Source organism: Delphinus delphis, chromosome Y (assembly GCF_949987515.2).
Source record: "Delphinus delphis chromosome Y, mDelDel1.2, whole genome shotgun sequence".
NCBI lineage: Eukaryota > Metazoa > Chordata > Mammalia > Artiodactyla > Delphinidae > Delphinus > Delphinus delphis.
In genome coordinates, this window is record NC_082705.1 from 1,787,575 (window position 1) to 1,814,470 (window position 26,896).

General features: G+C 44.3%; 1 protein-coding gene and 1 pseudogene across 1 annotated transcript in view; one reads left to right on the forward strand and one right to left on the reverse strand.

The window, feature by feature from the left end:
• Positions 1-3,735: 3,735 nt before the first annotated feature.
• Positions 3,736-26,896, forward strand: part of LOC132419221 (H(+)/Cl(-) exchange transporter 4-like) — a 153,602-nt gene continuing 130,441 nt past the window's right edge. The window contains 4 exon segments of the mRNA XM_060003212.1: positions 3,736-3,840; positions 16,739-16,893; positions 21,266-21,365; positions 25,555-25,733. Of these exon segments, the coding sequence (XP_059859195.1) occupies positions 3,822-3,840; positions 16,739-16,893; positions 21,266-21,365; positions 25,555-25,733 (453 nt within the window). The 5' untranslated portion in view covers positions 3,736-3,821.
• Positions 19,727-19,849, reverse strand: LOC132419254 (U4 spliceosomal RNA; annotated as a pseudogene).

The following is a 26,896-nucleotide window of genomic DNA, read 5'->3' on the forward strand; positions in this document are numbered from 1 at the left end:
TGGCCCTTAATAGAAAAAGTTCACTGTTGTAGAGCATAGAGAATGAATGAACGATAGTTAGATAAACTCAACACCATGGGTAGATCTTACAACACAGTGTAGAACAGGAGAAGCTGGAAACAAAATATCCCGTTTATATAAAGTTCAAAAACGGGCAAAATTCATCTGTGGTGTGAGGATAGTGATTACCTTTACAGGTGGGGTAGGGGCCCGGAAGGGGCCGTGAGGGAGCTTCTGGGCGCTGGTCACGTTCTGTCCTTGATCTGGGAGCTGGTTATGTGCGTGAGCTCACTTTGTGAAAATTTGAGGAGGTGTACACTTAGGACTTTTGCCTTTTTATGGATAGATGTTTATTTCAATGAAAAGCTTACTTAAGAAAAGTGATTTCAGTCTGACAGCTCCTCAAAAGGTTAAATGTAGAGTTACCATATGACCCAGTAATTCTGTTCCTAGGTGTCTACCCAGGAGAACTGAAAATACATGTCTACGTGAAGACTGGAATGACCATAGCAGCATTAGTCACCATAGCCCCAAAGTGGAAACAGCCCAGATGTCCATCAGCTGATGAGTAGACAAACACAACGTGTGTATATCAAATACAACGGAGTATTATTCACCCATAAAAAGGAGTGAAGCACTGATGCTCCAACATGGGCAAACCTTGAAAACATTATAATAACAGAAAGAGGCCAGACACAAAAGGCCGCATATGATATGATGCCATTTCTGTGACGTGTCCAGAAGAGGCAGATCTGCAGAGAAGGAAAGCAGATGAGTGGTTACGAGGGGCTGGGCCAGGAGAGGGACTGCTGTGGGCATGGGGTTACTTGTAGAGGATGAAAACTTCTGGAATTAGATAGTGCACCTCTGTAGCCAGAAGGAGAAGGTCCCAAGATGACAGCCACCTCGCCTGCTCTTTCGTGCTGCCCTTCCAAGCACAGGTGACTCGAAGGTTGACAGGGGGAAGGCCTGACTTTTCCACCAGGTAATCCAGACCTGCCCCCAGATCCAGGCCAGATGAGTAATGCAGAGCAGTTTCCAGAACATAAGTAAAATGAGGACGTTAGATTTGCTACTTCTGTTTACTAAAATAGCAGTTGCACGAAAAACAGGGCAAGTTGGAAGATTGTAGATAACTCACTTCCTGGACTTGCCCTGTGATTATGCCCAGGCCAGTCCGGCGTCCCTGGTCTCTATTTCCCTCTGGCTTGATTGGAGAGCAGCAAGCATCTTCCTAGCAGCTACTGGTGCACATGCATTTCCATCAAGGACAGGAGCGTGGACTCTTGGCTTCTTGCTGGTTACAAGATCCCCCTGCTTACCTGGGGCTTGCTTTTTCTATGTTTTTAATAATCTTTTCTGAGTTGCACTTTTGGGTTCCCATTTCTAACTGTTAAGGGCAATAATGCTCACAGATATCTCTATAGCTTTTGAGGATGTGAGATTATCACTCAGATGATCTCAATTTTGCCAACAGTGAAGAGTATGTTCTTTTTTCAAATGATTTTCTGCTCTGTAATGACTGATAGAAACAGCTGGCAGTGAAGACAGCTCTGAAATTTCTGGAAAGTTCCCTAGGCTTAACCAGTATTTGTGCAGAGACAAAAAGTTTTGATGAATAAAGATTCTTTGCTTGTCCCAGAGCGTGTGGAAGGGGCAGGTACTAAGATTCAGTCTCTGTGACATCTGCTCTGGGTGGAAAGCACCTGAGAAACAGTCCAGCCCAGGACTGTAGTTTTTGAGAGGAGGGCGGTGAGGGTCAGCGGGGGTCAGCGGAGGTCACACAGCCAGATGGGATTCACGCAAATTTCTCGGTTAGTGGTCTTTTCATTTTGAGTAGATGTATTTCATTTGAAAGAAAATAGTCTCTAATAAATGTAAACACTTTGAGGAGTTTTCAGGAGAAGATATTTAAAATGCCAGGCACGGATTCGTGTTTTAATGGCCTCACGAGTTCTTGGTGAACAGAAATCGCAGCAGGTCCCCCAAACGTTCAGTTTGACTTGCTTAATCTCCCTGAGCAGAACTGGAATCCATCAGGTCCCTTCTGTGAGCTACAGACATCAAAGGACTGATTAGATAAACTTTGGGAATGAGGGAACATGCAGGGTGGTAAGGAAAATGTGTTTTCATGAAATACTTAAGGGTTTTTTTTTTTTTAAACATTATTATTATTATTTTATTGGAGTGTAGTTGCTTTCCAATGTTGTGTTAGTTTCTGCTGTACAACAAAGTGAATCAGCTATACGTATACATATATCCCCTCCCTGTTGGACCTCCCTCCCCGCCCCCCCCCACCCCCGCAATCTCGCCCATCTAGTTCATCACAGAGCACTGAGCTGAGGTCCCTGTGCTGCACAGCAGGTTCCCACTAGCTATCTGTTTTACACGTGGTAGTGTATATATGTCAATTCTATTCTCCCAATTCATCCCACCCTCCCATTCCACCCCCCATGTCCATTCTCTATGTCTGCGTCTCTATTCCTGCCCTGCAAATAGGTTCATCTGTACCATTTTTCTAGGTTCCACATGTATGCATTAACACAACGATACTTGTTTTTCTCTTCCTGACTTACTCCACTCTATATGACAGGCTCTAGGTCCATCCACATCTCTAGAAATGACCCAGTTTCATTCTTTGTTATGGCTGAGTAATATCCCATTGTATATATGTGCCACATCTTTATCCATTCATCTGTTGTTTTTTTTAACATATTTATTGGAGTATAATTGCTTTACAATGGTATGTTAGTTTCTGCTGTATAACAAAGTGAATCAGCTATATGTATACATATATCCCCGTATCTCCTCCCTCTTGTGTCTGCCTCCCACCCTCCCTATCCCACCCCTCTAGGTGGTCACAAACCACCGAGCTGATCTCCTTATGCTATGCGGCTGCTTCCCACTAGCTATCTGTTTTACATTTGGTAGTGTATATATGTCCATGCCGCTCTCTCACTTTGTCCCAGCTTACCCTTCCCCCTCCCCATATCCTCAAGTCCATTCTCTAGTAGGTCTGCATCTTTATTACCGTCTTGCCCCTAGGTTCTCCTGACCTTTTTTTTTTTTTTTTAGATTCCATATATATGTGTTAGCATACGGTATTTATATTTCTCTTTCTGACTTACTTCACTCTGTATGACAGACTCTAGGTCCATCCACCTCACTACAAGTAACTCAATTTTGTTTCTTTTTATGGCTGAGTAATATTCCATTATATATATGTGCCACATCTTCTTTATCCATTCATCTGTCGGTGGACACTTAGGTTCCTTCCATGTCCTGGCTATTGTAAATAGTGCTGCAATAAACATTGGGGTACATGTCTCTTTTTGAATTATGGTTTTCTCTGGGTATATGCCTAGTAATGGTGTTGCTGGGTCATATGGTGGTTCTAGTTTCACATTTTTTTTTTTTTTTTTGCAGTACATGGGCCTCTCACTGCTGTGGCCCCAACCCGCTGCCGAGCACAGGCTCCAGAAGCGCAGGCCCAGCGGCCACGGCTCATGGGCCCAGCCACTCCGCGGCATGTGGGATCCTCCCGGACTAGGGCACGAACCCGTGTCCTCTGCATCGGCAGGCGGACTCTCAACCACGGCGCCACCTGGGAAGCCCCTATTTTTACTTTTTTAAGGAACCTCCATACTGTTCTCCATAGTGGCTGTATCAATTTACACTCCCACCAAAAGTGCAAGAGGGTTCCCTTTTCTCCACACCCTCTCCAGCATTTATTGTCCGTAGGTGTTTTGATGACGGCGTTCTGACTGGTGTGAGGTGATACCTCATTGTAGTTTTGATCTCCATTTCTCTAATAATTAGTGATGTTGAGCATCTTTTCAGGTACCTCTTGGCCATCTGTATGTCTTCTTTGGTGAAATGTCTATTTAGGTCTTCTGCCCATTTTTTGATTGGGTTGTTTGTTTTTTTGATATTGAGCTGCGTGAGCTGTTCGTATATTTTGGAGATTAATCTGTTGTTGGTTGCTTCATTTGCAAATATTTTTTCCCATTCTGAGGGTTTTCTTTTGGTCTTGTTTATGGTTTCCTTTGCTGTGCAAAAGCTTTTAAGTTTCGTTAGGTCCCATTTGTTTATTTTTGTTTTTATTTTCATTATTCTAGGAGGGGGGTCCAAAAAGACCTTGCTGTGATTTATGTCAAAGAGTGTTTTTCCTATGTTTTCCTCTAAGAGTTTTATAGTGCCTGGTCTTACATTTAGGTCTTTACTGCATTTTGAGTTTATTTTTGTGTATGGTGTTAGGGAGTGTTCTAATTTCATTCTTTTACATGTAGCTGTCCAGTTTTCCCAGCACCACTTATTGAAGAGACTGCCTCTTTTCCATTGTATATTCTTGCCTCCTTTGTCATAGATTTTTTGACCAGAGGTGTGTGGGTTTATCTCTGAGCTTTCTATCCTGTACCATTGATCTATATTTCTGTGTTTGTGCCAGTACCATACTGTCTTGATGACTGTAGCTTTGTAGTGTAGTCTGAAGTCAGGGAGCCTGATTCCTCCAGCTCCATTTTTGTTTCTCAAGATTGCTTTGGCTATTCGGGGGTCTTTTGTGTTTCCATACAAATTGTAAAATGATTTGTTCTATTTCTGTGAAAAATGCCATCGGTAATTTGATAGGGATGGCATTGATCTGTAGATTGCTTTGGGTAGTATAGTCATTTTCACAATGTTGATTCTTCCAGTCCAAGAACATGGTATATCTTTCCATGTGTTTGTGTCATCTTTGATTTCTTTCATCAGTGTTTTATAGTTTTCTGAATACAGGTCTTTTCCCTTCTTAGGTACATTTATTCCTAGGTATTTTATTCTTTTTGTTGTGATGGTAAATGGGATTGTTTCTTTGATTTCTCTTTCTGATCTTTTGTTGTTAGTGTATAGGAATGCAAGAGATTTCTGTGCATTAATTTGGTATCCTGCAACTTTACCAAACTCATTGATTAGCTCTAGTAGTTTTCTGGTGGCATCTTTAGGATTTTCTTTGTATAGTATCATGTCATCTGCAAACAGTGACAGTTTTACTTTTTCTTTTCCAATTTGTATTCCTTTTATTTCTTTTTCTTCTCTGATTGCCATGGCTAGGACTTCAAAAACTATGTTGAATAATAGTGGTGAGAGTGGACATCCTTGTCTTGTTCCTGATCTTCGAGGAAATGCTTTCAGTGTTTCACCATTGAGAATGATGTTTGCTGTGGGTTTGTCATATATGGCCTTATTATGTTGAGGTAGGTTCCCTCTATGCCCACTTTCTGGAGAGTTTTATCATAAATGGGTGTTGAATTTTGTCAAAAGCTTTTTCTGCATCTGTTGAGATGATCACGTTTTTTATTCTTCAGTTTGTTAATATGCTGTATCACATTGATTGATTTGCGTATGTTGAAGAATCCTTGCTTCCCTGGGACAACTCCCACTTGATCATGGTGTATGATCCTTTAATGTGTTGTTGGATTCTGTTTGCTTTTGTTGAGTTTTTTTTGCGTCTACGGTCATCAATGATGTTGGTCTGTAATTTTCTTTTTTTGTGATATCTTTGATCTTGGTATCAGGGTGATGGTGGCCTCGTAGAACAAGTTTGGGAGTGTTCTTCCCTCTGCATATTTTTGGGGGAGTTTGAGAAGGATAGGTGTTGGCTGTTCTCTAAATGTTTGATAGAATTCGCTTGTGAAGCCGTCTGGTCCTGGACTTTTATTTGCTGGAAGATTTTTAATTACAGTTTCAATTTCATTACTTGTGATTGGTCTGTTTATATTTTCTAATTCTTCCTAGTTCAGTGTTGGAAAGTTGTATCTTTCTAAGAATTTGTCCATTCTTCCAGGTTGGCCATTTTATTGGCATATAGTTGCTTGTAGTAGTCTCTTACGATCCTTTGTATTTCTGCGGTGTCAGTTGTTATTTCTCCTTTTTCATTTGTAATTTTATTGATTTAAATCCTCTCCCTTTTTTTCTTAGAGTCTGGCTAAAGGTTTATCAATTTTGTTTATCTTCTCAAAGAACCAACTTTTAGTTTTATTGATCTTTGCTATGTGTTCTTCTTTTCTATTTCATTTATTTCTTCTCTGATCTTTATGATTTCTTTCCTTCTACTAACTTTGGAGTTTTTTTTGTTGTTGTTCTTCTTCTTTCTCTACTTGCTTTAGGTTTAAGTTTAGATTGTTTATTTGAGATTTTTCTTGTTTCTTGAGGTGAGATTAAATTGCTATAAACTTCCCTTTTAGAACTGCTTTTGCTGCGTCCCATAGGTTTTGAGTTTTTGTGTTTTCATTGTCATTTGTTTTTGTGTATTTTTTAATTTCTTCTTTGATTTCTTCAGTGATCGCTTGGTCATTTAGCAGCATAGTGTTTAGCTTCCACGTGTTTGTGTTTTTTACAGTTTTTTTTTCCTGTGATTGATTTCTAATCTCATAGCATTGTGGTCGGAAAAGATGCCTGATGAGTCCAGGAGAGATATGAACTATTACTGTACCCATTTTACAGATAAGGAAATTGAGGCACAGAGAGTTTAAGGCTTGGGTAGAACCCCATGGCAGACATAAGTTGGCCTGGACCTTAGCACAGAAGTCTGGTTTTTCCCGGGAAGCAGAGCCAATCAGATTTAAGAGGATGGACAAACCAAAAACTGTTAAAAGAAACTTTGTTGTTAACTTGAATGCTGATTTAGTAACTCAGAATGAGGCGTGGGCTAGAATTTTCAGGAAAGGTGCTCTCTGTTCTCTGTACCTGAAGTGCTCCTGGAAGCCATGGCACAGAGCCAGGGACTGCTTGGGGGTGTTCTTGGTGGCTCCTACCATCCTTTTCTGAGGGTCAGATGTCCCCCAAATCATCCTGAGGATGCCAGTGCAGAGGAGACTGGTCTGGACTCATGAGGCTGTGCAGGAGTCAAACTGACAAGCTAATTCTCTTTGTACTTTTTTTTTTCTAGGCTGTCTCATCTGCTCACAGATTTATTTTTGAGTCTGTTTATCCTATGTGTGATAAAATTGGGACTTAGACATTTTTGGTAGGTGCGTAGATGGAACCTAAAAAAATTCTGTAATGGGGCCTTGCCTTTGTTACCGCGGCGGTTCAGAGATAACCACACACTTAAAGGAACTCAAAACACTTCAGTGAAGATTGACCACATGCCAGAGACAGTGATGGGAGTGCAAATATAAGTAAGTCATTTTTCGTCACTGCAGAGGGTCATGGTGGAGTGGGAAGATGTTCCAGCCACAATGTAATTAGCAGTTCTGATAATGCTTTGGGGCAGAGTGACATCAGCAAAATGGTAAGATAGAAAGCTGCGGCTATTGTTCCCTCACAGAAACAGCAATAACAATGATATAGAGACCTTTATGAGAATTCTAGATTCCAGTCAGGAAGTTGCAGGACCCCAGAAGAGCACAAAGCCAAAAACAGTTGCTTTGAAACAGATAAGAGGAGTGATTTCACTTTACCTGTGTCGGCCCCTCCTCCAAGATGGCACAGTTCAGCAGTGAGAGAGACTGCCTGCAGTTTCTCCTCCTGGGGAAAGAGAGAGTAGAACGTGTCTCCAACATCTCAACCTTTCAGAGCCCTACCTCAGGGCTCGCCTTCCTCCCCACTTATAGCACTGATGGAACCAGCATAGGTTGGAGGCCTGAGGGTAGCTGAGAACAGTGAAAGTGGTGGGTGGCTTGTGGCAGCTGGCATGGATTTGCATGATTGGGAGAAAACCCTCAACTTGAGGCTTCTCACTCATGAGGGAGAGGAGTAAAGAGTGCGTCCAATGTCCTGGCTTTTCTGAGGACAGCCTGAGGGGACTGGTTTCTGTTTAACTTCATTCCTCATTTGGAGCAAGAGACAGGAAGAGAGGTGGAGTTTGCATCCAGCTCTCTGGATTTTTGCAGGGCTGCCTGAGGAATTGATTTCTCTTTGGTCTGATTAGAGGTACGGACAAGGAGCTGCCTGGTTGCCACTGAGAACCCAGGAGAGTGAGGTGGCTTGCTGCTATAGAACCAGAGAACTTGCAGAGCCAAGGACAGATACCAGAGGGAGCAAGAGGTTATGATCTCATGAACAAATAAACTGGCAAGTTCCTTTAATTAGTACTTTACACGCACAGGTCCAGAGAAAATGCATCAGCAGAAAAGGTTTGAGAGGCCTCCAGATTCTCTAGTTGGGCTGACTAGTGAAGGTCCTTCTCGATACAAAACTAGTTTGTAAAGACTGGGAGAGGTGGCTCTCTTTTCACATGTGTAGATACCAATAGCAAAGTTGAAAGAACATGATGAATGGGCAAACACGACTCAACCAAATAAACAAAATAAATAACCAGAAACCAATCCCAAAGAAACACAGGTATATGATTTACCTGATAAAGAATTCAAAGTAAACTGTCATAAAGATGCTCAGCAAGCTCAGGAAAACAATCCATGAATAAAACGAGCATTTTAACAAAGAGATAGAAAATATAAAAAAGAAACAGAAATTTTGGAGCTGAAGAATATAATAGTAGAACAGAAAACCTCACTTGAGGTGTTCAACAACAGACATGATGGAACAGAAGAAAGAATCAGTGACCTCAAAAGCAGGTAATTGGAAATTATCCAATCAGAGGACCAAAAAAAAAAAAAAAAAAAAGAGTGAAGAAAGCCTAAGGGACTTAAGGGACTCCATCAGGTGAAAAAGTACATGTATATGGGAGTCTCAGAAGAAGAAGAAGAGAAAGAAAAGGGCAGAAAGCTTATTTAAAGAAATAATGACAGAAAACTTACCAAATCTGGGAAGGAAAATGGACATCCAGATCCAAGAAACCAAAAAAATTCTGTAAAAGATGAATGAAAGAAGTCCACACTGAGTCACATTGTAATCAAACTGTCAGGAGTCAAAGATAGAACTGTGAAAGCAACAAGAGAAATCCACTCATGTCATACAAAGACTCCCCCATAAGACCGTCAGTGGATTTCTCAGCAGAACCTTTGCAGGCCATAAGAGAGTGGGATGACATATTCAAAGTGCTGGGGAAAAAAAAAAAAAAGAAACCCCAGCTAACCAGGAATTCTATATCTGGCAAAACTGTCCTTAAAAAAATCAAGGATAGATAAAGACTCCCAGATAAACAAAAGCTGAGGGAGTTCGTCACCACGAGACTTGCCTTAGGAAATGCTAAAGGGAGTCCTTTGAGGTGGAATGAAAGGATGCTAAACAGCAACACAAAAACATTTGAAAGTCTAAAACTCGCTGGTAATCATATGGACAAATACAGAATACTGTAATGCTGCAGTGGAGGTGTGTAAATCAGTGAATTCTGGTATAGAAGTTAAAAAAATAAAGTATAAAAAAGAACTATACCTATAAAAAATGTTAACAGGTGCACAATATAAAATACGTAACTCATGACATCAATAATATAAAATGTGTATGGGGGGAGAGGTAAAAGTGTAGAGTTTCTGTATGTGATTGAAGTAAGTTGTTATCAAAGTAAATTTTTATCACTATGTTTTATGTAAGCCCCATGGTAACCACAAGAAAATACTTATAGAAGATACACAAAAGAAAATGAAAAGGAATCAAAGCATGTACCTACCAAAGAAAAAAATCAAATGAAACACAAAGGAAAACAGTAAGAAAGGAAAAGAGGAACAAAAGAGCTACAAGACAGGCAGAAAACAATGAACAAAATGGCAGTAGTAAGATCTTTCTTATCAATAATTATTTTAAATGTAAATGGATTAAACTCCCTAATCAAAAGACTTCACGTGGCTGAATGGATTAAAAAAAAACCAAGATCCAACTCTATGCAGGCTGTAAGAGACTCACTTTAGAATTAAGGACAAATAGAAGCTGAAAGTGAAAGGATAGAAAAAGATATTCCATACAAATGACAACCAAGAGAGCAAGATGGCCAGAAGAAACAGAGGACTTGAACAGTGGTATAGATCAAGTGGACCTAACAGACATTTGTCGAATGTTCCACCCAACAGTAGCAGAATACACATTCTTCTCAAGCACACACAACATTCTCCAGGATAGATCTCATGTTATGTCAACAGAATAAGTCTCAACAAATTTAAGAAGATTGAAATTATACCAGCTATGCTCTCTGATCACAATGGAATGAAACGATAAATCAGTGGAAGGAAAATAGGAAAGTTCACAAACATATGGAAATGAAACAACGCACTCTTGAACAACCAGTGGGTCATAGAAGAAACCAAAAGGAAAATTAGAAAATATCTTGAGACAAATGAAAACAAAAACACAGCATACCAAAACTTATGGGATGCAGCAAAAGCAGTATTAAGAGGGACGTTTATAGTGATAAACACCTACATTTAAAAAGAAGATTCTAAATAAACAACCTGACTTTACACCTCAATGACCAAAAAACGAACAAACTAAGCCCAAAGTTAGCAGAAGGAAGGACATAATAGTGATTAGGGGAAATAAATGAAATACAGAATAGAAAAGCAGTTGAAAAATCAATGAGACTAAGAGTTGGTGTTAACATCAATTTTTTGTTAAATAGCCCCATCTTTTTGTTAAAGGTCAACAAAATTGACAAAGCTTTAGCTAGACTAAGAAAAAAAAGGAGAAGACTCAGATAAAATCGGCAATGAAGGAGGAGACATTGCAACTGATGCCACAAAAATAAGAAGGATTATAAGAGACTCCTATAAGGAGTTATATGCCAGGAAACTGGATAATCTAGAAAAAACTGATAAATGCCTAGAACTATACAACCTGCCAAGACTGAATAATGAAGAATAGAAAATGTGAACAGACCTGTAACTAGTAAAGAGGTGGACTTTGTGATAAAAAAGCCTCCCAACATAGAAAAGCCCAGGACCAGATGGTTTCATTGGTGAATTCTATCAAATTTTTAAAGAAGAATTAATTCAGTTTCTTTTCAAACTCTTCTAAAAGAAATTGAAGAAGAGGGAACACTTCCAGACTCTTTTATGAAGCCAGCATTACCCTGATACCAAAGCCAGAAAAAGACACTACAAGAAAATAAAATTGGAGACCAGTATCCCTGATGAGTATAGATGCAAAAATCCTCAACAAAATACTACAAACTGAATTCAACAGCATATTAAAAGGATCTTACACCATGACCAAATGGGATTTATCACTAGGTGCCATGATGGTTCAACATCTGAAAATAAACCCATGTGATACACTACATTAACAGAATGAAGAATAAAAATTACATAATCATCTCAATAGATGCAGAAAAAACATTTGACAAAATTCAACACCCTTTCGTGATTAAAAACATTCAACAAGCTAGGATAGCTTGTTGAATATGAAAAGCCCACAGCTACCCTCATACTCTGTAGATCCTCTCTTGCCTTTAAGGATTGGATAAAAGACCTAGGTGCCCTTTGTGTCTTCCAAAGTCCCTGTGTAAATATGGTTGTGTAAGAGAGATGCTCTTTCTTCAGGATGGACACCTCCAGCGTGAAGTTCGATTCCATCCTGTCTCTGTTGCCAGCTGTGTTATCTGTTGCTGCAACTAACTTAGTTAGTTGTCCTCCCTTGTAACTAACTTAGCATCTTCATTTCTTCTCTCCCTTGGAGCCCACGTAAATCATACCTGTTAAACATTGTTATGATGCTGCTACATGACAACCCTTTCAGAAACACCTGGTGGCTTAAAACAATAACCATTCATTTTTCTCACGGTCTGCAGGTCAGCTGGGTGGTTTGATTGGGTCAAAGCCAGCTGCTCTTGGCTGGGCTCACTCATGAATCTGTGCTTGGTGAGCCTGGATGATCTAGGATGGCTTCAGTTGAGATGACCCACCTTGACTCCATGTGGTCGCTCATCTTCCAGCATGTAGCCTAGGTTTCTGCTCATGGCAGAAGGCCAAGGAAGAAAGCAGAGGCCGCGTCGCCTTTGGGGTCTAGACTCAGTACATGCATGCTGTCACTTCCACTGCATGTCCCAAGGCCAGCCCTGATTCAGGAGCTGGAGAAATAGACTCTACCTCTTAATGAAGAGGAGCCGCAAGGTCCCACTGAAAATGCTGTAGATGCAGGGACAGGTAGAGAATCTGAGCTGGTTCTGTGTTCAGTCCACCGTGTAGATCGGGAGTCAGCAAACGTTTTCTGTAAATGGCCGAATAGTAAACATTTGAGGCTTTGGGGGCCATTTGGCCTTTGTCATAACTACTCAACTGTGCCGTTGCGATGTGAAAGCAGCCATAGACAATATGTGGAGTGGGCATGGCTGTGTTCCTCTAGAACTTATTTACAAAGTCAGGCAGCAGGCCGGATTTAGCCCACAGCCTGCAGTTTGCTGTGCTCTGACCTCGACGATCCAGACCAAGTAGGAATCTCAGATGCAGGATCTAGGATGCTGTCCTTCCTGAAATCATAAGCAGAGGTGTCATCTGCCAGCAGAAGTGCTCTTATTGGCGAGAAGAAATAAAACCAGGTGAGAGGAGCAAGGGCTCCCCTCTAAGGTGCAGATGACTATAGTTGACCCTTGAACAACGTGGGAGTTAGGGACACTGACCCCCAGCGCAGTCGAAAAGCCGCATCCTGCTCTCACTGCCTCAAAACCAAAGGAATTGATGAATGACTCACCCAAGGGCAGGAAGCTGAAACAGTCTGGATAGAATCAGGACTCAAACCCTAGTTCTTGTGATTCTACATATTGGGCTCTCTAATCGAACACAAACTTTTCCCCTCACGTAGGTAAAGATCTGTAAAACGAAAATACAGGTATGATATTTATCGAACTAAATCCACGTATAAGTGGACCCACCCAGTTCAAACCTGGGTTGTTCAGGGGTCAGCAGTCTTTGCATCCCTTTGGGTGCCGTATTGAACTTACACAGGTTAAGTTTATTTATCATCAAGTCCCTGGAGTTCATTCCTTTTTGTTCCTGTGTTTGGCTGGATCCTCATTTCCTATCCATCTATATCTCCCAGGGGATCCCAGATAGAATTCTTTCCATTTTTCTTTTCTTAAAGTTTTTGGCCATGCCACACAGCTTGCAGGATCCTACTTCCTTGACCAGGGTTCGAACCCCTGCCCTCAGCAGTGAAAGTGCTGAGTCCTAACCACTGGACCACCAGGGAATTCCCGCTTTCCGTTATTTCTGACCTGGATGCCCTCTTCTTACGCTTCTGGTCCTCCTGTCTTTCTTAACCCGAGCTTCAGAAGCGAAGTGACCACCTCCTTCTGGGCCCCCAGGGAAAGCCTCCAATTAGATCTACGGATTAGATCATGTTTATTTTCCTTTACCAATTATGCGTCTGATTGTCAGGACGATGACATGCTCCACCAAAGTTTAAAGATACATTTGTTCTCCAGAGTGACTTTTTGTTTCAATCATTATTGCCTGGAGTTGTTGCTTGACTAGAGATTTGGTTAAATTTCAGGTAACATGAACTTCTTTTTTTTTTTTTTTTTTTTTTTGCGGTACGCGGGCCTCTCACTGTTGTGGCCTCTCCTGTTGTGGAGCACAGGCTCCGGACGCGCAGGCTCAGCGGCCATGGCTCACGGGCCCAGCGGCTCCGCGGCATGTGGAATCTTCCCGGACCGGGGCACGAACCCGCGTCCCCTGCATCGGCAGGCGGACTCTCAACCACTGCGGCACCAGGGAAGCCCATGAACTTCTTTTTAATAGAATGTCCAGGTCTCTGCAATTCTTCGATCTGCTGGCTCGGGTTTTCTTACACGGGCTACCCATTGTGGGTCAGCAGCCTGCCATCTTCTTTTTCCCCTCAGAGATTTTCTTTACCGCATAAAATACAAGGCTATTACCATCTTGTTTTTCTAGAAATGAAAATGAAATCTTTGCTTTCTAATTTTATTCCTTCCCTTTTATTATTGGTTGCCACTGACTTCTGCAATATGATTCTTCCCTGGACATTAATCAGTGGGTATAGTTTTCAGCTTGACATGGCTCAGACTTCAAGCTTTTAAAGTAGCAAAGTTGCATAGACAGTCAATAAATCAATAACTATCGCCATTTTATTGCTTGTAAGGTGATTACTCCACTTTACCTGTAGCGACTTTTCAATTTGATCAAAATGCAGTTTTGTCAGGTCGTGGTTGAGTCCTCCAGATATAAAAATACATAAAGCAATTGAGAGAAGCCTGTGCTCAAATATTTTAATAACTACCCTGCACTTCTTTAACCATCTTATTCCGGCACTTTTGTGGTTCCCGTCCTATAATTCAAATTTCCATGCTCTTTGCCAAAGAAATTTTGGTTTAGTGTTTATTCCAACCTCTTGTCTTTGTAAGAGTGTATTATTTTTCTTGCTAACTGGTGGTGAACATTGGTCCTGCTGCAAAGCGTTTTCTCTGTGTCTGATTATTTCCTGTGTGATCTGTAAGTCAGGTTCTGATGGTGGTGTAACATGGAAGATGACTTGGTTTATTTGAGATTGTTTTCCAGACAATGGGAGGCGGAATAATAGGAGCGGAATTATTATCTTAGGCAGGAAAGGAAGAAATCCTCCACTTTGCTTACTGCCCTGGCAGCAGGCACCCTTTTGACTGTATTTTAAGGAAAATTAGAAGTGAGGGCCTGCACTCAGGGCTGCTTGCCCGGGGCAGTGTGCTGCCAGCCTGGTATGGCTCTTTGTCTTAGTCTGTTCCTGCTGCTATAACGAAATACCACAGACTGGATGGCTTATAAACAACAGACATTTATTCCTCACAGTTTGGGAGGCTGGCAGTCTGAGATCAGGGTGCCAGCATGGTCAGGTGATGGTTCTTTTTCCAGTCACAGATTTCCTATTGTGTCCTTACATGGTGGAAGGGGCAGAGGAGCTCCCTGGGGCCTCTTTTATAAGGGCACTAGTCCCATTCTTGAAGGTACTGCCCTTATGACCCAGTCACCTCCCAAAGACCCCACCTTCTAATACCATCCTTTGGGGGTTAGGCTTTCAATGTATGAATTTGGGTGGGGAGACACACACGTTCAGACCATAGCATGGCTCACGTGGCAGGTTGTCCTGCCTCCTTGTCATCCCCATGGCATCCCCCCCCCCGCCCCCAGTGCAGAGGACCACTCCCTCTGTGGATCACCTTGGCTCCCACCAGTGAGTTAAGTCTTAGCATTTTCACTCTGCTGTTGCTGTACGTCTCGAGTATCCGCAGAGGTTGTCTGCCTCAGTGGTCCGCTTTATCTCCCAGGAGAACCGGTTACTGGTTTGACTACAGTGATTTGGTTTTGAGTGGTATGCCTCAACCCTGTTTCCCCCAGGCCTCTCATGTTGATGCCCTACTTTTGCAGAAGGTGAGGTTTTCCAGAAATGGTGATAGTTGACCCTCATTATGAGCGGTTGGTTCCGTATTTGTGAATTTGCCTGCTCACTAAAATGTATTTGTAACATCCAGAGCAATACATGGGGCGCTTGCCCAGTCATTCGCACAGTGCACGTGCAGAGCCTCAAAAAGTTGGAGTTGCCAGGAATGCACGATCCCAGCTGAGGTTGGAGAAATTGGTGCTCTGCCGTCTTGTTTCAGTGCCCAGACCAGAAACAAGCGTTCTTTTCACAGTCTCTTTAGTGCCATATTTTTCGCATTTTTGTGCTTTTTTTTATTGGTAATTTTGCCGTTTGCAGCGGCCTTGAAATGCAGCGCAGGAGTGTCTGTAGTGTTTCGAGAAGGCTTCTGTCTGTAGCCTTCACGAGAAGGCTGTGCTGGGCCTCATGGAGAGAATATGTTTGTTAGACAAGCTTCCTGCAGCGTGAGTAACAGTGCTGTTTGGCTATGAGTTCAGTGGATGAACCAACGATATATATTTGATAAGGTGTCTTTAAACAGAAACACACAAAACAAGGTTGTATATTGATTGGTTGCTGAAGATGTTCTGACCAGAGGCTCGAAGGAACCTAACCCTGTAATTTCTCTTGGGGACGGTGATTTAGTACTCACTAATTCGGTGGCCATGGTGACTTTATAGCACAAAACTACCACAAATAATAAGAAAGTAACATTTGTCAGAAACAGACTCACAGACTTAGAGAATGAACTTACGGTTACTGAGGGGAAGGGTGGAGGAAAGGGATAGTTAGGGAGTTGGGGATTGACATGTACACCTGCTGAATTTAAAATAGGTAACCAACAAGGACCTACTGTGTAGCACAGGGAACTCTGCTCAATATCCTGTAACAACCTAAATGGGAAAAGAATTGGAAAAAGATACATGTATATGTATAACTGAATCATTTTGCTGTACACCTGAAACTATCACAACATTGTTAATCAACTATACTCCAATATAACGTAAAGATTTAAAAAAAAAAATTAACGTTTGTGTCTCCCCAAAATTCATATGTTGAAACCTAATCCCCAATGTGATGGTGTTGGGAGGAGGAGCCTTTGGGAGGTGATGAGGTCATGAAAGCTGAGTCCTCATGGATGGGATTAGTGACCTTATAAAAGAGACCCCAGAGAGCTCCACCAGATGAGGAGGACACAGTGAGTAGATGGCCATCTGTGAACAGGAAGTGGGCTCTCACCAGACACTGAATCTCTAAGTAAGTGCCTTGATCTTGGGCTTCACAGCCTCCGGAACTGTGAGAAATAAATGTGTGTTGTTGATGAGCCACCCAGTCTGTGGTATTTTTGTTACAGCAGCCTGTGCTCACTAAGACAGACTGTATGTGTCTTTCATCACAGCAGAGGTGCCTATGCTGAAATGTCTTTCCTGTGCAAAAAAATAGCACACGTGGATTGTTCTGCCAGGTCTGTGCAGATGTTCTGCTCACGTTTTTAACGACAGGTTTTCTCTCCCAGGTGTAAGTAGCATGGTCAATGCAGGAGCGATGAGTGGCTCTGGAAACCTGATGGATTTCCTTGACGAGCCGTTCCCTGATGTGGGGACGTATGAGGACTTCCACACCATCGACTGGCTGAGGGAGAAGTCACGGGACACCGACAGACGCAGAAAGGTACATGCTGTTCATAAGGACACTGTGAGGGGAATCCCTTTGGAGGGCTGGGCCATGCTTCTATCGGACAGTCACTGAGCTAGAGCTTGGGTTCATGTGTCGTGTGCTGAGCTAGGTTCTAGAGAAGAGAAGGGCTAGTGGGAGAGGCAGAGATGTGGACAGGTAATTCTAATACCAGGTGCTTTGGGTGGAAGGCTATGTCATACAGAGGTGTGGTGTGGAGGGCAAGGAGTGGGGCTCTGGAACCAGACAGATTGGGTGCATCCTGACTTTGACATCTTTAGGCTGGCTGACTTCTGGGGTGCCATTTCTGGACCCCATCTTCTCATCTGTAAGGATGGACTTAATTATACCAGAAGATTAAATGGGGCTCTATGTGTATGAAAGCACATATTACAGTGCCTGGCCTCTCATAGGCAGTCAATATATATTTTTATGGGCTGCAGTAAGGTTATGTATCAAGTGCTGTGGGGTCATTTAGGAGGGATGTTTAGGGAGGGAGTTTTTAGAGAGGGTGCGATCTCAGTGGGGTCTTGAAGGATGACTAAGAATTTGCCAGGCAGAGGAGGGGGAAAGGATTCTCATCAGGAGTGGCTTTTTTAGGTCACAGAGGCATGAAATACCGTGGCACATTTAGGCAGTTCAAGGAGCTCTAAGGTTTGGTGGCAGATTCACGGAAGGGGAGGACTAGAGATGAGTCCGGCCACGTGGGCGATGGGGCCACATTGGGAACCACTGAGTAGACCATGAAGAGGAGTTTAGATTTCCTTTTTTTTTTTTTAAGATTTATTTTATTATTTTAAAATTTTATTTATTTTTGGCTGCGGCGGGTCTTAGCAGCAGCACACGGGATCTTCGTTGAGACATGCGGGATCTTTTCATTGTGGCGCGTGGGCTTCTCTCTAGTTGTGGTGGGTGGGTTTTCTCTCTCTACTTGTGGCTCACAGGCTCCAGGGTGCGTGGGCTCTGTAATTGTGGTCTGTAGTTGTGGCACACGGGCTGCAGAGCACGTGGGCTCTGTAGTTTATGGCACGTGGGCTCTCTAGTTGAGGTGCGCCAGCTCAGTAGTTGTGGTGCGTGGGCTTAGTTGCCCCACAGCATTTGGGATCTTAGTTTCCTGACCAGGGATCGAACCTGCGGCCCCTGCATTGTAAGGTGGACTCTCCACCACAGGACCACCAGGGAAGTCCCTGGATTTCCTGTTTACTTATTTATTTATTTGTTTGTTCATTTTTGGCTGTGTTGGGTCTTCATTGCTGCACGTGGGCTTTCTCTAGTTGTGGCGAGCGGGGGTTCCTCTTTGTTGTGGTGCGCTGGCTTCTCATTGAGGTGGCTTCTCTTGTTGTGGAACATGGGCTGTAGGCGCACGGGCTTCAGTGGTTGCGGTGTGTGGGCTCAGTAGTTGTGGCTCGTGGGCTCTAGAGTGCAGACTCAGTAGTTGGGGTGCACGGGCTTAGCTGCTCTGCAGCATGTGGGATCTTCCTGGACCGGGGCTCGAACCTGTGTCTCCTGCAATGGAAGGTGGATTCTCAACCGCTGTGCCACCGGGAAAGCCCTGGATTTCGTTTTCATGGCCACAGGATACAAGAGAGATGCACTGCCAGGGGAGAAACAGGAAGCTTGCAAATGAGCTCAGGAGAAAGAGGAAGAAGATCTGACAGAGGGCAGTGAAGTGCCGATGGAGAGAGGCTTGGGGTCCAGATCCTTCACAGGAGCCGTTGCCAGGATGGAGGTGGGCAGTGGGGCCAGGATGACGCCCTGGCTGTGGTCAGAAGAGGGTGATGCCTTGGATGACGAGAGGAGGGAAAGGGGACGCGGCAGATTTCAGGGGGAGGCCACTGAGTTCGGTTTCAGGCGCTGTGAGTTTGAACTGTTTGTCCAGCCTGTGGCTGGAGTGGGTAGGCAGGCGAGAGAAGCCTGTGCAGTTCAAGGGCAGGGTCAGGGCTGTTGGTGGAGCGTGAGGGGTCCTTGGCATGCGACTGGGTGCTGAAGCTTTAGAAGCGGCCCAGGTGGCCTGGGTCTGGAGAGAGAGGTCAGGAGCAGTTGGGCCCCAGAGCAGTGCCAGAGTTAGTGGGTTCTGGGGGGCAGGCTGGGGCTCAGTGACGGATGCTTAGCGGAAGCAGATAGAGGTGAAGGAGGGCAGCCAGCAGAGTGGCCACAAGTGAAAGGTGGGAGAGAGTGGCGAGGACGGGGCCCCCTCCACGGAGGGGTCAAGTCGGAGACGAAGCAGCCGTGAGGGGGCCGTCGGCGACCGAGGGCGAGCAAATCCAGCGCAGCGCGTGTCCGCTCAGCGCCGGTTCCTTGGCTCGCAGCCTCGCCCGCGCGTGCGCATGCTCTATATGGCTGCTCCTGTGCTACAACAGCAGAGTCCAGTAGTTGCCACGGAGACCATCTGACCTGCCGAACTGAAAATATTTACCTTCTGTCTCTTTACAGAAAATGTTTGCCAGCCCTTGCTCTAAAGGGTTATGAGGGGAATGATGATCTCAGGAATGTAGGTTTCTGTTAACACAGGGAGGCAAACGGGTGCTCTTACAATGTGTTTAGATGTAACCATCTGCCTGGAAAGCGTGATCCAGGCTGGCTCCTTCAGCCTTCTTGCTGTTAATCAAAACTACAGTGAGGTATCACCGCACACTGGTCAGAATGGCCATCATCAAAAAATCTACAAACAACAGTGCTGGAGCGGGTGTGGAGAAAAGGGGACCCTCCTACACTGTTGGTGGGAATGTAAGTTGATACAGCCAGTATGGAGACCAGTATGGAGGTTCCTTAAAAAACTGAAATTAGAGTTATCACGTGATCCGGCAATCCCACTCCTGGGCATGTATCCAGAGAAAACTCTAACTTGAAAATATACATGCACTCCAATGTTCATAGCAGCGCTATTTACAATTAGCAGTAATCACGCCTCGGATAAACCTCATTGGCTATGATACTGCCACTGCACAAAGCTAACAGCACTATTGACAATAGCCACGACATGGAAGCAACCTAAGTGTCCACTGACAGAGGAATGGATAAAGAAGGTGTGGTACATGTATACAACGGAATATTACTCAGCCATGAAAAAGAATGAAATAATGCCACTTGCAGCAACATGGATGGACCTAGAGATTATCATACTGAGTGAAGTAAGTCAGAGAAAAACAAATGTCATATGATGTTGCTTATATGTGGAATCTAAAAAACTGGCACAAGTGAACTTATTTACAAAACAGAAACAGACTCACAGACATAGAAAACCAACTTATGGTTACCAAAGGGGAAAGAGGGTGGGGGAGGGATAAATTAGGAGTTCGGATGAACAGATACACACTACCGTATATAAAATGGATAAACAATAAGGTCCTACTGTATAGCACAGGGAACTATATTTAATATTTTGTAATAACCTATAATGGAAAAGAATCGGGAAAAGAATATATAGGTATAACTGAATCACTTTGCTGTACACCTGAAATTAACATTGTAAATCAATTATACTTCAGTTAAAAAAAGAAAGCTCTTGGGACTTCCCTGGTGGTGCAGTGGTTAAGAATCCACCTGCCAATGCAGGGGACATGGGTTTGAGCCCTTGTCTGGGAAGATCCCACATGCCGCGGAGCAACTAAACCCGCGTGCCACAGCTACTGAGCCTGCGCTCTAGAGCCCACGAGCCACAGCTACTGAGCCCATGTGCCACAACTACTGAAGCCCACACGCCTAGAGCCTGTGCTCCGCAACAAGAGAAGCCACTGCAATGAGAAGCCCATGCACCTCAACGAAGAGTAGGCCCTGCTCGCCACAACTAAGAGAAAGCCTGCGCACAGCAACGAAGACCCAACGCAGCCATGAAGAAAGGAAGGAAAGGAAGGAAGGAAGGAAGGAAGGAGGGAGAGAGGGAGGGAGGGAGGAGGGAGGGAGGAAGAAATGAAGAAAGAGAAGGAAAGTTCGTTCTTGTTGTTAACGTGTAGCTTGGAAAATGAAAGAAGGAATTGAAGTCTTTGTCGAAGAAGGTCTTTTGTGAACAGACCTTACGATTTAGGCTAAAATAATGATTTGTATTCAAAACGGTGACACCGAAGTGATGTCTTCCTTCAGAATGGCTTTGAAATAATCAAAGATCACATCACACTTAGTGAGGTTTTTTTAAGTAAGTGAACTTTTTTGGATTCTTTGGAGACTACCATGGCATCTTTCTAGCTCTGTGAACTAGAAAGCCCATTTAACCACTGTGCTAGGTAACTGAAAGAGTCACGTTAGCGGCAGTCTAGTTGCTTCATTATATTCGTTTTCTCAATCACCGTGTTTCCTGAGGAAACAGTTTCAGAGAAGGAAGCCTGAATTGGAAAGTGTGTCCACATCAGCTCCGATGTCTTTCTGCTTCTAGATAACCAGCAAAAGCAAGGAGTCCATATGGGAGTTCATCAAGAGCTTGCTGGACGCCTGGTCGGGATGGGCGGTGATGCTGCTCATCGGCCTGCTGGCAGGTACGTGGAGTGTTTCTCTTGTACTTCAGGCAAAGGGGCTGTTACTTGAAATACCTAAGGGCACAATACATGACGATACACTTAACATAAATCTATCATCAGTAAAGCAAAAAGACCCCAAGGCACGGACAGGCCCAGGTATGGTCATTGGAGCGCGGTACCGAGAAGGCGGGTTGGCCCTTTCCACACTGTACAAAGGTTTACCGCCATGCTGGATTTTATTGAAAACACACCTTCTATAGTACTTGGCCACGTAGAAGGCGAGAAAGGACGGGAACATGTTGGTCTCTAAAAATAAAACATATGAGACTGGCCTTTACTAACACCGGCAGGCCCTGAGATGAATTGTAAACATCGAGAGACGCTCACGGTAACGCGAGACACCACAGGGTCTGAGGTAGGCCCGGGGCGGGGGGGTGCCTCCAGCCCATGGGTTGTTCTGACCCTCAGCGACTCCGTGTCCTTCATTTTTATAATCCCAGCACCATGTTTGTGAGCAGTAGCTGTTTCCAGAATGAATGAATGAGTATCTGGAGGGGACACCTCCCCTTTTCATAGAAAATGCACAGCCCTCCATGGAAATTGTTTCCTGAAACTCACTTGCTTTTAGGAGGCTGTGAAGGTTAATGTCTAAGGAGAAAAAAATTTGATCATGCTGAAGAGATTCCCTTAAGAAACTCCCCCTGCCTGTAGTAACACGCTAGTTCTGCTTATAGGACTGATCAGAGAATGGCTGTGTGATACAGGTTGAATATAGTACGTACTCGCAGAGCACCTGCGGGGCATAGGGTAAAATTTTGTGATTAGAGGACTTTGATTTCTGGCTGCCCTGTCACTCGTTACATCTACAGTGGTAAGAGGGGCCTGGTTGCCGGGGAGGGGCTCCCCCTGCCTGGCATGTCCTAAAGGGCCCAGGAGAGTGCTGAAGGGGCAGTCCTCTCCTTCCGGCCACAGCAGCTACCCACCCATTCCGCCCATCCTGTCCTTCCCCTCCCAGTGGCGCTCCCGGTATATATTGGCAGCAGTGCTGGGAGGGAATTCGAGTTCATGGACCTATGGCGTTTTGCCACCCATTCGTTTGGCTCTATGAAGTCCTTTAAAGGTAGGTGGGGTGGGGGGAGGGCGGGGAGGGTAGTTTGCTGCGAACTTCGATGTCTTTCTTTAGAATAGATTTATAAAACTGTACCCTGTGTTATTCTTGGCTCCTGGGAAGGAGGGATGAATACGGGAAATGAAGGAATCAGAGTAGATGTCTTGGCGTCCTGCTGGAGTCACACAGCATAGATTTATCAACTGATCTCAGAGCCCTGTCGGGCTATCTTTAGCAAGTCAGATACCGACCATCGGGCTTCACTGTTAATCCGATTTCCATCAGTTCTTTCAGGAAGAATCACCTGGGGAATTAAAAAAAAATTCTGCTGCCCAGGCTTCAATTAAATAGTAGCTCCCTGGAGATGACACCCTATCATTGAGTAAAGCCCCCTTTCCCCTGTGATTCTGATATGCAGCCAGGGGTGAGGACTGCTGGAGAAGGGCGATCCCATGGTCACATCAGCAGATGAGTATAGGAGGGAGGCAAGAAAGAGATGATCTTGGCAGTGAAGGTGGCGAAAGTGTTCTTTTGATCTGGATGAAGGAAAAGCCAGAAAACTGCCCCATTCACCTTCCCGTTCCCCAGTGGCGAGCCCCAGGGGTCCCACTATCTTGCCAGTCACCTCCGTATTGGCAGCCCAGACATTATATTCCGACGCCCAAGCTGCGGCTCCTCTGCAGGGCGTTAACCAGGAGCCACCACTGGGTGTCGCTGTTGTTCCACACAAGGCAGTTTTTGTTCCAATGTCATCTTCTGCTTGAGGTGTTCTCTGACCAGCTTTTCTAAAAGCACGTCTCCCTCTCTGAGCCTCGTCGCCCTCGCCCACTATATGTATGTATGTGTGTGTGTACGTAACAGCTTTATTGAGATATAACTCACATACCATACAGTTCACCTAGTTAAAGTGTACAACTTGGTGGTTTTTAGTGTACTCACAGAGTTTTGCAACATCACCAAGGCCAATTTTAGAACATTTTCATCAGCTCCCAAAGAGCTTCCTACCCTTTAGCTATCAGCCCCAGTGCCCCTAGCCTCCGCTCAGTCCTGGGCAACCGCTAATCTACTTGCTGTCTCTGTAGATTTGCCTACTCTGGACGTTTCATAAAATGGAAGCATACAATATATGGTCTTTTGTGACTGGCTTCTTTTACAGCATAACGTTTCCAAGGTTCATCCATGCTGTCACATGTGTCAGCGCTTCATTCCTTTTTGTTGCCATTGTAGGTGGACCACATTTTCTTTCTCCATTCAGCAATTGATGGGCATATGGGTTGTTTCCACTGTTCGGCTTTTGTGAATATGCAGTTGTGAACATTTGCGTACATGTCTTGTGTTGGGTGTATGTTTTCATTTCTCATGGGCAGATGCCTAGGAATGGAAGTGTTTGGTCAGGTGGTGACTCCTTGTTTAACTTTTTGAGGACGTGTCTGACTGTTCTCCTGCACCATCGTAGGAAATGGCTGCCATTGGAACGTGCTGTATTCTCCTCTCTAGCACCTACCACCTTCTGTTGGAGCCCCTCATTTACTTACTTATTCAATCTAGTGTCTTCTCGCACAAGCTGAGATTCCACGAAGGCAGGGACCTGAGTTTGCTTTGTTCACTGCTGTACCCCAGGGTGTGGAACAGTACGTGGCATGTAGTACGTAGGTGCTCAATAAATAGCCCTTGAGTGAATGGATGGACCTGAGTTTCCTGATTTTCATTCGTTTGTTGCTCTCATTCATTCAACATGGATATATAGTTCCAGCTATGTACCTGACGTGAATACAATGGCCCTTGCCCACTTAAAGGGGACACAGGGTCTAGACACCTGGCTTGATCCCCACCGTGGCACACAAACCAGACAAGAGACTCCCCCCACCCTTACAGACTAGTTGGAGTGTGTGTGTGTGCATGTGAGTGGGGTGTGTGTGTGTGTGTGTGTGTGTGTGTGTGTATACACATATATATAAATACTGATCATATCAGGATGTGATAGGTATGGTGATAGGGAGTGCCTGGGAAGTATACTTAGCCCAGACTTAGGAAATCAGGGGAGGCTTCCTGAAGGAGGTGATATAAATGCCAGCATCTGGAAGATAAATAGGAGCTTGGCGGGTTGGGGGAGGACAGTGCTATCTGAGGTGGTGCAGAGAGGAGGGCCTGGTGTGCCAAGGAACGCTGTGCGTGGGATTCGTGATGGAGAGAGAGGAGCCTGGAGAGAAACGTGGGAACGGCGGTCAGAGCCTGCACGCTGCTGAGGATTCGGGTGTTCTGGCTAGAACAGTGGGCGACTGCTGATGGAACCAGGAGAGTGGCAAGGCCAGGTCGCCTGAGGCTGGCGTATGGCTGCCTTTGGGAATTGATGTTCTAATAAGGACCCAGTAAAAGTGTGAAAAGTTTGGTAGCGCAAAGGTATTCCCTGCCTTTGTAAAAGACTGGAATGGGTTATTCTAGAAAGAGACCTAAAATGGCCTTCTCTGACCCACTGCACACTCGATTTTATCCCACTCCTATCGGCCTTTCAAGTAGTTATTTACTTATGTAGCTCCTCAGTCCTTTATCCATAATTTTTTAAAAATCCAGAAAGTTCTAACAAGTGAGATTTTTCAAGCTGGATTCCATTTGATGGCAAAACTTTATTTCAATGACTAGGCAGTTATAAATGGTTTTGTCTCCATTTTGTCTGAATTGTCAGGTTTCCTGGAGGATATTCATGTGTGTGATGCCAGCATCCTGCCCCAGAAGCCGCTGAGGGGGTTACATGATTTATAGGGTGTAGGTACCCTGTTTCTAAGATTCGGAGGGCTGGTTCTGAAAGCTGCTCGGCCCCAGGGGCTTGCGGTGGGGGTCAGCGCTGCAGGTCTCTCCCTCCCACCCTATCGAAGACCCCCGAGGACAGCGTATCATTGGCCTTTGTGTCTCACTGGGCTGGGCACCACTTTTGCCACACCTGGTGCCCTGCCACTCGCTCAGGTGACCTCGAGACTGAAGAAAGAGGCTTCCTGGGTGCGTGGCAGCCCGGGGCACGGGCATCTCCGCCTGGCCCTCTGGGCGCGCGTGCTGCCCTGGCCCATGCCTGCCGTCCCTCTGAGTGGCTCTCGCTTCTTCCAGGCACCCTGGCCGGGGTCATCGATCTCGCCGTCGACTGGATGACAGACCTGAAGGAGGGCATCTGCCTGTCCGCCTTCTGGTACAGCCATGAGCAGTGCTGCTGGACTTCCAATGAGACCACGTTTGAGGACAGGGACAGGTGGCAGAAGTGGTTGGAGCTGCTGGTGAAACAGTCGGAGGTGGGTGCAGGGGCGGGTCCTGGCTGGGAGCCCCGTGGCTGGTGTGGGGGGACGTCCGAGCTCTCACCTTGCAGTGTCTCTCCTGACCGTCGTTGTGGCTACTACGAGTGCCACTTGGCTTTTTCTAGCTCTAGGGTTCAAACTTCACTTGGAAAATCCTTTTCCACTATTTCATGTGCACTATGTATGTATTTTCTTTAAAGCCTTTTGTTTGGCTTTATTTTTCTTACTGAGAGAGATCTCTTGATCATGCTGAAGAAATAGGGTTGATTTTTATCCCGTCTGATTGAGAAGAAAAGTTTTTTAATAACAGATTTAGTAAGACATGATCCATATTCTGTGGGGCGTACCCATTAACGGGTACAATGCGATGGCTTTTAGGATATTCACAGAGTTGTGCCACCATCACCTCGATCTAATTTTAGAACTGTTTTTTTTTAACATTTTTTTTTATTCAAACAGAAAGTCGCAAAAATTATAATTATCCTCATCAGTTCACTCAGTCCCATGTTATTAATTTTTTCATCTTGGTCTTTTTTTAGCACTTTTATGAATTCATCAGTTTTCCATTAGAGTTCTGAAAATGCTTATTCATTCAGTTCAGCAGTATAGTCAATTACCAGAAACCTGTACTTGTCAGAGCCTTTTCCATGAATTCCTTGAAGATGAAACCCTTTTATAGGAACATTTTTGCAAAAGCATCAGAGTACACCCAGAACTGTCTGTAAATGACAAAAGACTTAAAAATGGCCATGGTTAAAGATTTGATGAAAGTTCATAATAATGCAGTTGACAAAGAAATTTAGTTATTTCTGAGATATACATTTTAAAGTAATAACTAGAATTATGACTTATAACATTATACCAGGGCATATAAGATTTTTAGAATTTCATGTAATGTCTGAAACATTTATATTAACATATTTCCATACAAATAACCCAAAGAAAGTTTAGTATTAGTTTCTTTTTTTTTTTTTTATACAACACGTTCTTATGAGTCATCAGTTTTATACACATCAGTGTATGCATGTCAATCCCAGTCGCCCAGTACAGCACACCACCATCCCCACCCCACCGCGGTTTTCCCCCCTTGGTGTCCATACGTTTGTTCTCTACATCTGTGTCTCAAATTCTGCCCTGCAAACCGGTTCATCTGTACCATT